Raw genomic sequence first — 13,813 nt, 5'->3', positions numbered from 1 at the left:
CTCTCTTTCTCCCTCTCTCCTCTCTTTAAAACGAATAAATAACATTTTTTTCTAAAATATCCATTGGCCATAGATGTATGGTTTAACTTCTGGCCTATCAATTTTATTTTATTGGTCTACATGTCTATCCTAATGCCAGTATCACACAGTTTTGATTACTATAGCTTTGTTGTGAGTTCTGAAATCAGGAACTGTGAGTGAAGCTTTGTTGTTTCTTTACAGTATAATTTTGACTATTCGGGGCGCCTTGCAATTTCACATGAATTTTTTTTTAATTTTTTTAAATTATTTATTTATTTATTCATTTTAGAGAGGAGAGGGAAAGACAGAGAGGAGAGACAGAGAGAGAGAAGGTGGGGAGGAGCTGGAAGCATCAACTCCCATATGTGCCTTAACCAGGCAAGCCCAGGGTTTCGAACCGGCGACCTCAGCATTTCCAGGTCAAAGCCCCATCCACTGTGCCACCACAGGTCAGGCCTCACATGAATTTGATGATCTGCTTTTTCATTTCTATAAAAAAGACCATTGAAATTTTGATAGGGTTCAATGTGTAGATTGATTTGGGTAGCATGTCCACAAAGACAGTCCATTAACATAGATATCTTTCCTTTTGTTTATGTTTCTAATTTCTTCAAGCTATATTTTGTGCAGTTTGCCCCCCCCCTCAAAGTTAGAAGCAGGGAGGCAGTCAGACTCCCACATGCGCCCAACCAGGATCCACCTGGCATGCCCACCAGGGGGCAATGCTCTGCCCATCTGGGGCATTGCTCTGTTGTGGCCAGAGCCACTCTAGTGTCTGAGGTGGAGGCCATGGAGTCATCCTCAGCACCTGGGCCAACTTTGCTCCAATGGAGCCTTGGCTGCGGGAGGGGAAGAGAGAGAGAGAGAGAGGAAGGAGAGGGGGAGGGGTGGAGAAGCAGATGGGCGCTTCTCCTGTGAGCCCTGACCAGGAATCAAACCTAAGACTTATTTCCACACACCAGGCTGACGCTCTACCACTGAGCCAACTGGCCAGGGCCAGGTTTTTTTTTAATATATGTATTTTTAAATTACTTTATTGATTTTTAGAGAGAAAGAGAAACATCAGTTTGTTGTCTCCACTTACTTGTGCATTCATTGATTGATTCTTGTATGTGCCCTGATCACGGATCAAACCTGCAACCTTGGCATATCAGGACAATGTTCTAAACTGAGCTGCCTGGCCAGGCTATTTTGTAGTTTTCAGTGTACATGTCTATCACCTCCTTGGTTAAATTTTTCCTAGGTTTTTATTGTTTGTATTGAGAGAGAGAGAGACAGAGATAGTGAGAAGGACAGATAGGAACAAACAGTAGGGAGAGATGAGAAGCATCATTTCTTTGTTGTGGCATCTTAGTTGTTCATTGATTACTTTTTCATGTGTGCCTTGACCAAGGGGCTCCAGCCGAGCCAGTGACCTTTTGTTCAAGCCAGTGACCCTGTGGTCATATCTGTGATTCCACCCTGAAGCCAGTGAGTGACCTTGGGGTTTCAAACCTCAGTCTTCTGTGTCCCAGGCGGACACTCTTATCTACTGCACCACTGCCTGGTCAGGCTTCCTGGGTAATTTTTTATGATATTATAAATGGTATTGTTGTCTCAATTTCCTTTTTAGAGTGTCATTGCCGGTGAATAGGAATGCAGCTGATTTTTTTCTGTTGATCTTTTTTTTTTTTCTTTTTTTTTCTTTAAGCTAGGGAGAAAGATGAGAAGCATCAGCTCGTCATTGCAGCACTTCAGTTGTTCATTGTTTGCTTCTCATACATGCCTTGACAGGAGTGGTGGGGTTCCAGCCAGCTAGTGACCTCTTGCTGAAGCAAGTGACCTTTGGGCTGAAGCCAGCAATCCCACACTCAAAGCTAGATGAGCCTGTGCTCAAGCCAGCGAGCCCGAGGTTTTGAACCTGGTTCCTCTGCATCCCAGATCAATGTTCTATCCACTGTGCCACCACTGGTCAGGTTTTTGTGTTGATCTTTTACCCTAAAACTTGCTCAATTCATGTATTAGCTACAGTAGCTTCCTTGTGCATTTTTTGAGATTTTCTATGTGTAAGGTCTTGCCATCTATAAATAGAGAATTTTACTTCTTTTCCGGCTTGGATGCCTTTTGTTTCTTTTCCTTGCCCAATTGCTGTGGTTACAACTTCCAGTACAATTCCGAATAGCATTAGTAAAAGCAAGCATCCTTGTCTTATTCTCAGTCTTGGGGGTAGGGAAGGCTTTCAGTCAGTCACCACTGAATATCTTGCTATCTGTGGGTTTTTATAAATTTTCTTTATCATGTTGAAATTTCTTTCTAGTTCTAGGTTTCTGGGTATTATTATCATGCAAGTGTGTTGGATGCGATCAGATGCTTTTTCTGTGTCAGTTGAATTGTTTGTATGGTTTTTCTTTCTTTATTAATATAATGCATTATATTAATTGATTTTCTTATTATGAAAAACCTTTGCATTCCTGAGAATAAATCCCACTTGGTTATGGTGTATAATTTTTAATGTGCTGTTAGATTTGGTTTGCTAGTATTTTGTTGAGGACTTCAGCATCTATATTCATAAGGGATGTTGGTCTGTAGTTTTCTTGTGTTATCAGTCTGGCTTCCATATCAGGGTAATGTAGGCCTCCTAGAATGAGTTAGGAAGTTTTTGCTCTTCTATTTTTTAGAGGTTTGAGACGGCTTGTTGTTAATTCTTCTTTAAATATTTGGTACAATTCACCTGGTCCTAGACATTTTTTGTGAGGAGGTTTTTGATTTCTGTTTCAATTTTTTGCTAAATGTTTATTCAGATTTTCTGTTTTCTTCTTGAGTCAGTTTTGACAATTTCTATATTTTTAGGATTTGTCTTTTTCATCTGGTTATTTAATTTTTAGTATAGGAATCATATGGCTTTATAATTTAATTTTTTTTCCTTGGCAACAGTCATTGACATACTTACTACTTGTCAAAGGTGATGACCTGTATGTTTGCATAGTACTGGATTCCTGGCAGAGTACCTTCACATACATGATCTTATTTATGATCCTGTGAGGAAGGTGAGGTAGGGATTATTATATATGAAGAAATCTGGTTTAGAGAAGTCACTCAGCTAGCTGAATACTTCAGTAAATACTCAGTTAAATACTAGGTGGGTACTCAGTTATCTAGATTTTTACAGTGGTGCTCCTATGCCATGCTGTACCATAAGAAACTAAGAAATTAGTATTGGTACAATAATAAATATACCAATGAATGAATGATGCTGTCAACTAAACTGTGAGATATTATTTGGATTTTCAAGGTTTTCCACTAATGCCCTTTTTCTGTTCCAGGATCCAACCTAAGATACTGTGTTGCATTTAGTTGTCATGTCTCCTTAGTCCAGTGATTCTCAACCTTTCTAATGCCGTGACCCCGCAATTACAGTTCCTCATGTTGCGGTGACCCCAAACCAAAAAATAATTTTGGTGGCTACTTCATAACTGTAATTTTGCTATAGTTATGATTCGGAATGTAAATACCTGATATGCATTATGTATTCTCATTGCTACAAATCAAACATAATTTAAACATAGTGATTAATCACAAAAACAATATTTAATTATATATTGAAAAATATTTATTACTAATGGACCTCCTTACCTAGTGTATTGGGGCTACCATTCCGTAAATAGTTGCTTAACTAATGGATCTGTTTTTTTCCAGATTAGTGGCAAGTTTTCTATATAGAACAGTGTGAACTACGTCATAGGATACACTGCAGTTTCTGCACAGCATGGTATCTTTCAGGGCTCTTTCACACTATAAAGCAGCGGTTTCTGCGGTGGAATCCACATTTCATTTACTTCAATGGGAGACCCGTGGATTCCGCAGACGAGAGATCCTCTGTACGGCAGAAATGCAGTTCCGACACATTTCTTCCTCTCCTATTCAAGTCAATGGGAGACTGCAGCAGATTCCGCTCAAATATAGAGCATGTTGCTTAGTTTCTTCCACGCTAGAACTTTTCCTAGAGCAGAAAAATTCCAAAGGTGGAATCCGCCACCCCCAATAGACTTCTGTAGGAGGCAGATCTTTTACACTGCAGAATCCGCACAGCAGATTCCTCAGTGTGAGGCCTCTTTCAGTCTATTGGGGGTGGCGGTTACACATTACACAGTACACAAAGCAGCTTACACTTACACAAAGCACCATACATTTACACAGTATGAACTATACCGGTCTTATACTATAAGAGACCACTATAAGATGTAGTTCACACTGTTCCCCAATGTATAATTATCTCCCATATCTCCCACTATCTTCCCATATTCTGAATGAGGAAACTGCTGAAATCAGCGGTTTCCGGCATTGAATCCGCCTCCTATTGATTTTATTGGGAGTGCGGCAGATTTTGTGGAAGAGAGCTCCGGAGAATCTCAGGTTACCACACAATCCGCCGCAGCCTCCTTTTGATTTCAGTACACCAGCATGCTGTCTCGCAGGCTCTATGCCTCCTAGGTTTCTGTCCTCCGGCGCTTGCTGCACCCGCCCACTGACGACGTCAGCAAGCGCCGGACACACATAATGCGCTGCTATGGACTGTGGAGGGTCCCCCCCCCCTTCACCCGCCCCTTAGGCCCCGGACGGATGATGCAATCACTTCTGCGCATGACCGCAGGCATTCAGTTTGGAACGCACGTCCATAAGGGGCGTGCGTTCAAGCTGAATAGCGCTGCTGCAGACGGTAGCGCGGCTTCTCAGCGGCTAAAGCCATCGGAAATATGTATTTTCCGATGTGTTTTGGTCATTTGACCCCCACTAGGGTCACGACCCACAGGTTGAGAACCGCTGCCTTAGTCTCTTCCAATCTGTCACAGTTTCTCAGACTTCCCTTGTCTTTTATTACTTTTAGTAGTACCTCTTGGGAGTGTTGTAGTATGTCCCTCAATTTGGGTTTCTGTGATATTTCTTCCTTTTTTAACTCCAGAAGAAACAAGGGAGAATTAACTTTATTTTTCAACATAATGTGGCTTTTCACAGAAAACCTGACTTTCTAAGTGGGATATTTTACAGTAAGTCATGAGAAACATTGGGACCAAGATCTGTGTAGGAAGATCCTGCTCAGATGCTTTATCACTGGTGCTGTTTTGAAGGTTAATTCCCTGGAGGAGGCTCCCATCCTTACAAGTTAACAGAATGTTTAGAACTGCAGCCAGTTGAAAGTTTCATTGTGCCTGACCAGGTAGTGACGCAGTAAACAGTATCAACCTGGGACACTGAGGACCCAGGTTCGAAACCCCAAGGTCAACAGTTTGAGCATGAGCTCATCTGGCTTGAGCCTGGGTTTGCCGGCTTGAACGTGGGATTATAGACATGACCCCATGGTAGCTGGCTTGAGCAAGAGGTCACTGGCTCAGGTGGAGCCCCACCCCAGTCAAGACACATATGAGAAAGCAATCAATGAACAACTAAGGTGCCACAACTACGAGTCGATACTTCTCATCTCTCTCCCTTCCTGTCTGTCACTCCTTTCTTTCTCTGTCTCTCTCTTTCACAAAAGGGAGGGAGGGAAGGAAGGAAAGTTTCATTGTAAAGAAAGTGGAGTACAGGGAATAATAGACTTTGGTTATCTGATGATAATGGTGTTTTCTGTATTTTTTTTCTCAAAGTGATATTTTGTTATTTTAATCACAAACGTAACCTGTGTTGAGTACAGAAAAATAAGCTGAAAAAAGCCCCACATGTAAACAGCCATAACCAGTATATCTGTTCTTTTCCAAATATACATTCATATTTATAATTTTTTCTTAAAAAAATGAATATGACACATTTAGAAATAAACTTCTCTTTTTTTTAATATGTAGTAAGGTGAACATTTTCCTATTTTTCTACAAAGATCTCTGCTGCATCTTTTTTTTTCCCCCATTGATTTGAGGGGGGAAGGAAGGGGGTCACAGGGCAAAAGAGAGAGAGAGAGAAGCAACAATTTATTGTTTCACTTACTTGTTTCATTTAGTTGTTCACTCATTAATTGTTTCTCATACTTGCCCTGACCGGGATTTTAACCCATGACCTCTGGCATGCCGGATCAACGCTTTATTCAGTGACCCACCTGGCCCGGGTCACTGCTGCATATTTTTTAATTGTGTCAGGGGTTCCAGATTCCTATTGTTAGACAGTTGGGTTGTTTCTAATTTTTCTCTGTTCTAAACAAGCACCACAACAACATTTAATTAATTAAGTCCTTAAGTCTTTTCTTTTCTGAGGATAAATGTTACCTTTTTCATTATAGATATTTTTACTGATTCTCCGGGCCCTGCATCTCTCAACCCGACTGGTCTTGTCTCTACAGCCAATTCCTCTGAAGTTAGCAGCAGCCAAGGTGAGGTTCTTGGGGCTTTCAGAGAAAAGGGCAATTGGTCAGGGAGAAGTGAAAGATTATGAAACTTAAGAAACTGGTCATTAGACTATTTTTAAGGGGTGATATTCATGGAGCATGGGTTCCCTTAAGCCTGCCTTACACATAACCCTGTGTTGGCAAGATTGGATACACGAGTGGGTTATCTACAACGTGATCTTTGAATGTGCAAAAGGGCCTATGAGAGATCTTGGCTCCTCAGTGCTTTAGTTTCTGTAAAACAGTAGATGGGCCCTGGCCGGTTGGCTCAGTGGTAGAGTGTCGGCCTGGTGTGCAGTTGTCCCGGGTTCGATTCCAGGCCAGGGCACACAGGAGAAGCGCCCATCTGCTTCTCCACCCCTCCCCCTCTCCTTCCTCTCTGTCTCTCTCTTCCCCTCCCACAGCCAAGGCTCCATTGGAGCAGAGTTGGCCCGGGAGCTAAGGATGGCCCCATGGCCTTTGCCTCAGGCACTAGAATGGCTCTGGTCGCAACAGAGCAACGCCCCAGATGGGCAGAGCATCGCCCCCTGGTGGGCATCCTGGTGGGGCGCATGTGGAAGTCTGTCTGACTGCCTCCCCATTTCCAACTTCAGAAAAAAAAATACAAAAAAAACAACAGTAGAGTGGTAGCTGTTTTCCTCATCAGCAATGTGAAGTGATGATGGGTGAAGGGCTCTCGGTTCTGCAGTCATCTAAGAAGGAGGCTGAAGGATGTATTCACGAGGATATTGACATTATCTGAAACTTGATGGTCCAGAAATTTTAACAATTTCTATATTCTTAATACTATAACTTTAGTAAGTCCACCAGTATTTGTTTACAAAGTGCATTATGTGCAAGGTGGGTATTATCATTGCTGAGGAAACCAAGGCTTAGAGATTATGCAATTTACCTAACTCACATAACATGGGAAACTATTTTGTCTAGGTTTGTCTGTGCTCTCTCTACATCCTGTGCACTTTCCCTCTGCCAAACTTCAGAGTAAAGAGAATTATATTGTGACCTTATCTAAGGTGCTATAGATTTTAGCATATATTTTTCTACAACCCAAAAGAGTAGGTAGCTAATTGCTCACTGTCTGAGCTGGGGACATCTTCTGTATGATAGTCTCTGGCCAATGACTTAGCCCTGTTAGATTACAGGATCTCTATCCTATCATTAGAGAAAAAGAAAAAACAAAATTTCTGTTCTGTTTAAGGGAAAGAAGCCTAAAGAGAGATCCACAGAGGGTCCTGGAGGCTCCTCAGAAACTCCCAGCCAAGTTTCAGAAAAGCAAACCAAACCAAAGGCCAACAGAGGAACCAGAAAAGAGGGCACCTCTTCTAAGGGCACTAGGAGTCCAAGTGCCAAAGGGAAAAGGAGCAAGGCAGCTGCCTTCAGGAAGAAGTGGAAAGAGCCCTCCAGTGGAGAAGAAGAGAGTGAGGTGGAAGAGCAGGAGGGGGAAACCCAGAAACATGTACGTGGCCGGGAGCGACGGGTGACCTCCAGAGTGTCTTATAAAGAGGATAGTGGGAGCGCCAAGGACAGCAGTGGCTCTGACTTTGAGCTCTCCAGTGGGGAAGCCCATCATCCATCTGATGAGGATTCGGAGCCTGGCCCTTCAAGGCAGAGGAAGACCCTAGCCCCTCAGAGGACAAAAGCAGCGTCCAAAAGTGACTCCAGGACCCAACATGGAAGCCATCCTAAACATCCTGGCTTTCCAGCAGCATCCACAAGCTCTTCTAGCAGTAAGAGTAAGAAAGGCAAGAAGATGTCCAGTGATGGTGAGGGGCCAGAAAGAAGGAAAGCAGCTGGTACAGACCAGTGGCTAGAGGTGTTCTGTGAGAGGGAGGAAAAGTGGGTGTGTGTGGACTGCGTGCATGGTGTGGTGGACCAGGCTATGACATGTTGCATATATGCCACCAAGCCCATGACCTACATTGTGGGCATTGACAATCATGGCTGGGTCCGGGATGTCACCCAGAGGTATGACCCAGCCTGGATGACAGCCACCCGCAAGTGCCGAATTGATGCCAAATGGTGGGCTGAAACCTTGAGACCCTACCAGAGCCCATTTGTGGATAGGGAAAAGAAAGAAGACTTGGAGGTAAGACCTTAGCTGCATGGGCTCCAAGACTTAGTCAAGTTCTTAAAACTATTCTCATATTTGCGTACTTGATGTATGTCCAGCCCTGTGTTGGGTATTTTTAGTATTTATCTCTTTATCTATAATACTATAAAGCTGGGATTATTATTTCTCTAATTTTATCAATTAAGAATGTAGGGTCCAAGAGATTAAGTGACTTGGAATTTAATCCCTGGTCTGTCTAGCTCTGAAGGCTGTATACTTTTAGCTATTGCCCAGTTATAAATTTGGAGCTTTACAATAATTTATGGAAGTCATACTGAGTAAAATCTCATTAATGATTTTCGCCCCCCCTCTTTCTGATTGTACACACACAAACATACATAACCAACCATCCACTCATCTGGAAAGGAAGGGACTCAGGATGAGGACTACCTACCTACAGTCTGCTGAGAAGGCATAAGGCATACTGGGAAGCTGACTTTGAAACTAAAACAACATAGCGTGTCACTTGGTTTTAGGAGGAGGGCCTGAGCTGTTTGTGCATAGCAGTTGTGTTGGGCGGAGCTCTGCATTTGCACCCAGGAACCAGATTTGCCAAAGAATTATTTCCAGTTCACCAGGATGGGTGAAGCACAGGTTTATATATAGCATTCTCTGTAAAAGTGCAGTTTATCCTGCATTGAGAGTTTCCTTTGAGGGTATTCCTGGTTCATTTTACTGAAAAATGGCAGAGTAAATGGGACTTGTGCAGATGGTATTGTGACTAACCTAACTAAAGTCTTTGTATTGGCAGCTAACCACATGGAGAGTCTATCCCACTTCTGGCTATACCACATTGCCAGTCCTTACTAACATAGTGGGAGTTTTTCAAGAGCTTCTAAGAGACAGCTTAGGATGTGAATTACAGCAGTGGACTTGTCCATGGTAAAATCAGATTTCTTAAAGACATGCTAAGGGAACATACATTAATTATAGTGGACTGAGCCTGACCAGGCAGTGGTGCAGTGGATAGAGTGTTGCCCTGGGACACAGAGGACCCAGGTTCAAAACCCCAAAGTCGCTGGCTTGAGTGCAGGGTTGCTGGCTTGAAGCCCAAGGTCACTGGCTCAGCTGCAGCCCCCTGGTCAAGGCCCACTTGAGAAAGCAATCAATGAAACAGTTAAGATGCCACAACAAAAAATTGAGGCTTCTCATCTCTCTCCCTTCCTGTCTGTCTGCCTCTGACTGTCCCTCTCTCTAAAAAAAAAAAAAAATTGGCCCTGGCCGGTTGGCTCAGCGGTAGAGCGTCGGCCTAGCGTGCGGAGGACCCGGGTTCGATTCCCGGCCAGGGCACACAGGAGAAGCGCCCATTTGCTTCTCCACCCCTCCGCCGTGCTTTCCTCTCTGTCTCTCTCTTCCCCTCCCGCAGCCAAGGCTCCACTGGAGCAGAGATGGCCCGGGCGCTGGGCATGGCTCTGTGGCCTCTGCCTCAGGCGCTAGAGTGGCTCTGGTCGCAATATGGCGACGCCCAGGATGGGCAGAGCATCGCCCCCTGGGGGGCAGAGCACCGCCCCTGGTGGGCGTGCCGGGTGGATCCCGGTCGGGCGCATGCGGGAGTCTGTCTGACTGTCTCTCCCTGTTTCCAGCTTCAGAAAAATGAAAAAAAAATAAAATAAAATAAAATAAAATAAAAAAAAAAAATTATAGTGGAATGAGAAAAGTCATAAGGTATGAACAGCTCCTTTTGGTTTCCTGAAGAGCAGTCAAGGAAACTCACATTGCAGAATAGTGATGTCCCTTTGAGATAAGACCTCTTTCCTGAAGAAAACTGCTTTCTTCCTTGAAGCTCCTTAAAAGAGTGGACATTCATCTGCTAGGGCTGGCTAAGGAATAGGTTAGATGACTGCAGTGTTGCCACAAGCCACAGAATTACTTGATTTTTCACAGCTTTTGATTTATCTGAAATCTACTTAACACCAAAGCTATAAAGACAATGTTACTGTCATGGGTGCTCCTGAAACCTCTGCTCCACAGTGTTATCAGATCAAGTTAATCTGAGGATTACCCACCTCAAACCCCACTTCTAAACCACATGCTCAACATTGTTTCTCTGGCCTTTGCAGTTTCAGGCAAAGCACCTGGACCAGCCTTTGCCCACTGTCATTGGCACATATAAGAACCATCCTCTGTATGCCCTGAAGAGGCATCTCCTGAAATATGAGGCCATCTATCCTGAGACAGCTGCGATCATTGGGTACTGTCGTGGAGAAGCTGTCTACTCCAGGTATAGGAGGCGGCCTGGGGCCTGGTGAGCTTCCTGATGGCCATGCGATTATCACCCTTCTTCTAGGGCAAGGGACTGGTGATGTCATTCATCTCATTTGTCCAATGGGATGTGCTTTACAGTGTTTGTGTGTAGTATTGTGGGGGGGATATGTAGAAAAGATTAAAGCTTGGAAAATAAAATAGCAAGGACTGAATGATAAGTGGGGGAGGGAAGTTAAAGGGGAAAAATGTAAAGTAGGACAAGTAATGTTAATATAGAGCCATATAAACACACTTTCCAAATATAATTTTTTAATTTTTTTAATTTTTTTTTGTATTTTTCTGAAGTGAGAAGCAAGGGGGCAGACAGGCAGACTCCCACATGCCTCCGACCAGGATCCACCCGGCATGCTCATTAGGAGGCAATTGGAGCAATTGTAGTGCCTGAGGCGGAGGCTCTGTAGCCATCCTCAGCACCCAAGCCAACTTTGCTCCAATGGAGCTTTGGCTGCAGGAGGGGAAGAGAGAGAGAGAGAAGGGAGAGGAAGAAAGGTGGAGAAGCAGATGGGCGCTTCTCATATGTGCCCTGGCCAGTAATTGAACCTGGGACTTCCACACACCAGGCCAGTGCTCTACCGCTGAGCCAACCGGCCAGGGCTTAAAAACATTTTTTTTTTTTTGAAGAGCCTGACCTGTGATAGTACAGTGGATAAAGCCTTGACCTGGTACGCTGAGGTCACCAGTTCAAAACCCAGGCCTTGCCTGGTCAAGGCACATGGGAATTGATGCTTTCTGCTCTCCCCCCCCCTTCTCTCTAAAATGAATTAATAAAATCTTTAAAAAAGAAAAAAAGAAGCAGTATGGCAATATCTTAAATAAAAGTTGTTTTTTTTTAAAGGATTTGTTAATAAAAATTAAAGTGGATGTTTTAATGTATACAGAGCTTCTGTTTGGGAAGATAAAAAGTTCTGGAAATGGATTGTGGTGATACATTGAAATACAAGATCAAAAAATAGAATTTGTTGCCAAGAAATGGGTAGAGCCCTGGCTGATTGGCTCAGTGGTAGAGCATCGGCCCAGCGTGTGGAAGTCCTGGGTTCAATTCCCATTCAGAGCACACAGGAGAAGTGCCCATCTGCTTCTCCACCCTTCCCTCTTCTCTCTCTCTTTCTCTCTCTCTCCCTTTCCCTCTTTCCCCCTCTCTCCCTCTGCCCCCCTCTCTTCCTCTCTTCCTCCCTGCCCCTCCTACAGCCATAGCTCAAATGGTTTGAGCTAAGTTGGCCCCTGGTACTGAGGATGGCTCCATGGCCTCACCTCAGGCGCTAAAATAGCTCAGTTACCAAGCAACAGAGCAATAGACTAGACTGGCAGAGCATCCTGTAGGAAGGGTCCATGTTGGAGCTTCCTGGTTTATGTCAGGAAGTGTCATGCCTGGTCGGGTGCCTCACCTACCCACATTCTTAGCTTCTAGAGCCCACACCGCCTTGGTAGAGAAGGTGGCACAGGCTTCCTCAAGTGGTTGGGAAACAAAGTCTGGTGGGAAGAGTTTCAGTATGGCTCACAGGGATCATGTCAGTCATAGAAAGCATTAGAAGTGAACATTGCTTTTTAATGTAGAATATACATAACGAAATTTATTATTTAATGATTTTTAAGTATACAGTTGAGTATCATTAAGTACATTGACATTGTTGAGCTACTATCAACCCCTATCATCTCCAGAACTTTTTCATCTTCCCCAACTGAAACTCTGTCTGTTAAACACTGATTCTCCAAAACCCCCTCCTCATCCCTGGGCAAACACCATCTACTTCATGTGAATTTGACTCTCATAGAGACCTCATCTAAGTGGACTCATACAGTATTTGTCCTTTTGTGATTGGCATCCATGGATGGGCACTTGTACTGCTTTTCCTTTTGGCTGTTGTGAATAATGTGGCCATGAACATGGGAGTATAAATCTCTTTGGACCCTGCTTCCAGTTCTTGGGGGTATATGCCCCAGAAGTGGAACTTCTGGATCACATGGTAATTCGACATTGAACTTTTTGTAGAGCTGATGTACTACTGTCGACAGCAGCCGCACCATTTTACCTTTCTACAAGCAGAGCACAAGGGTTTTGATTTCTCTACATTCTTAACCAACACTTGTTCTCGGCTTTTCTGATAATAGCCATCCTAATTGGTGTGAAGTGATTAGCAGTTGAGATTTACTCTAAGAAGTGTGTACCCACTTCTCTGCTGCTTTCTTTGAGGATCGCCAGTCCTACCTGAAGGCCATGGCCATGACATAATGCTCTTGGGCAATCAAATGTGCAGTCTTCAGTGGGAGTGTGGCCGGAGCTCTCAGCTGTCGGGGGCTGTGGACAGAGAAGTACTGCTCCAGCACCTAGGAAGAGTCTGGGCCTTCCAGCAACCGTGTGAGGCAGAAAGGAGAGAGCGCATTATCCCTGATTGTAGAGGAGGGCTCTGCGGCTTAGGAAGGAAAGGTGACTTGTACATGGTCACTGCACTAGGAGGTGGCACAGAGGCGGGTTCCCTCATGGCCACTGTACTGCACTGGACACCAACCTCAGACTGGCAGGTAGGTGAAGAGCCCAACTTCTGTACTAGAAGGAAATTTAGTGTCCATGCTCAGTGGAGCCCTGCCCTCTGGATAGAGTTTAGGGCTACAAACTAACAAAAAGGTGGGCATGCCCTGTTACAGAAGGCTCAGCGAGGAAAGCAGTTGAAACTTGCTGGAAAGTAGAATTGTAGGGCTGGAGTATAGCTCTTAGCTCTAGAAGGAGAGTGACACCAGGAGATTTCTCCCCATAATCACAGGCTGCCAGGAATTATTTGACCATTCCGTGTGCATGAGTCTTAATTTCATGGTAATTTACTAACGTAATTATTATTTCCATGTGGTCTTCTTTTGGGTTCGCCACCCCTTCTCTCGATATTCTGCCCTCACCCCATGGTATTTAGCAGCAGACCACACCCCGGCGGGCACTTGCTTGGTAGTGAAGAAATGTGCCTGCACTGCTGTGACTTCTTCCTTTCCCCCAATGGCAGCAAAGGGGCTCACTGTGGGAGGAGAGGTGAGCATATGGCATGGAGCCTAAGACAGACACAATAACTCCATTTAGGTTA

General features: G+C 44.2%; 1 protein-coding gene across 3 annotated transcripts in view; it reads left to right on the top strand.

The window, feature by feature from the left end:
* XPC (XPC complex subunit, DNA damage recognition and repair factor) overlaps window positions 1-13,813 on the top strand; it is a 286,669-nt gene that overhangs the window by 26,856 nt on the left and 246,000 nt on the right. For all 3 annotated transcript variants that reach the window (XR_010727308.1, XM_066245206.1, XM_066245205.1), the window contains 3 exons: window positions 6,266-6,355; window positions 7,569-8,456; window positions 10,541-10,701. Coding sequence is in view for 2 of the 3 variants with exons in the window: in XM_066245206.1 (XP_066101303.1) it covers window positions 6,266-6,355; window positions 7,569-8,456; window positions 10,541-10,701 (1,139 nt within the window). In the remaining variant the exon portion in view is untranslated. The remainder of the gene's footprint in view (window positions 1-6,265; window positions 6,356-7,568; window positions 8,457-10,540; window positions 10,702-13,813) is intronic.

This window comes from Saccopteryx bilineata, chromosome 10 (genome assembly GCF_036850765.1).
Source record: "Saccopteryx bilineata isolate mSacBil1 chromosome 10, mSacBil1_pri_phased_curated, whole genome shotgun sequence".
In the NCBI taxonomy this organism is placed as follows: Eukaryota; Metazoa; Chordata; class Mammalia; order Chiroptera; family Emballonuridae; genus Saccopteryx; species Saccopteryx bilineata.
The sequence above is the reverse complement of the archived record's forward strand: the minus strand, read 5'-3'. Positions and strand labels throughout refer to the sequence as shown.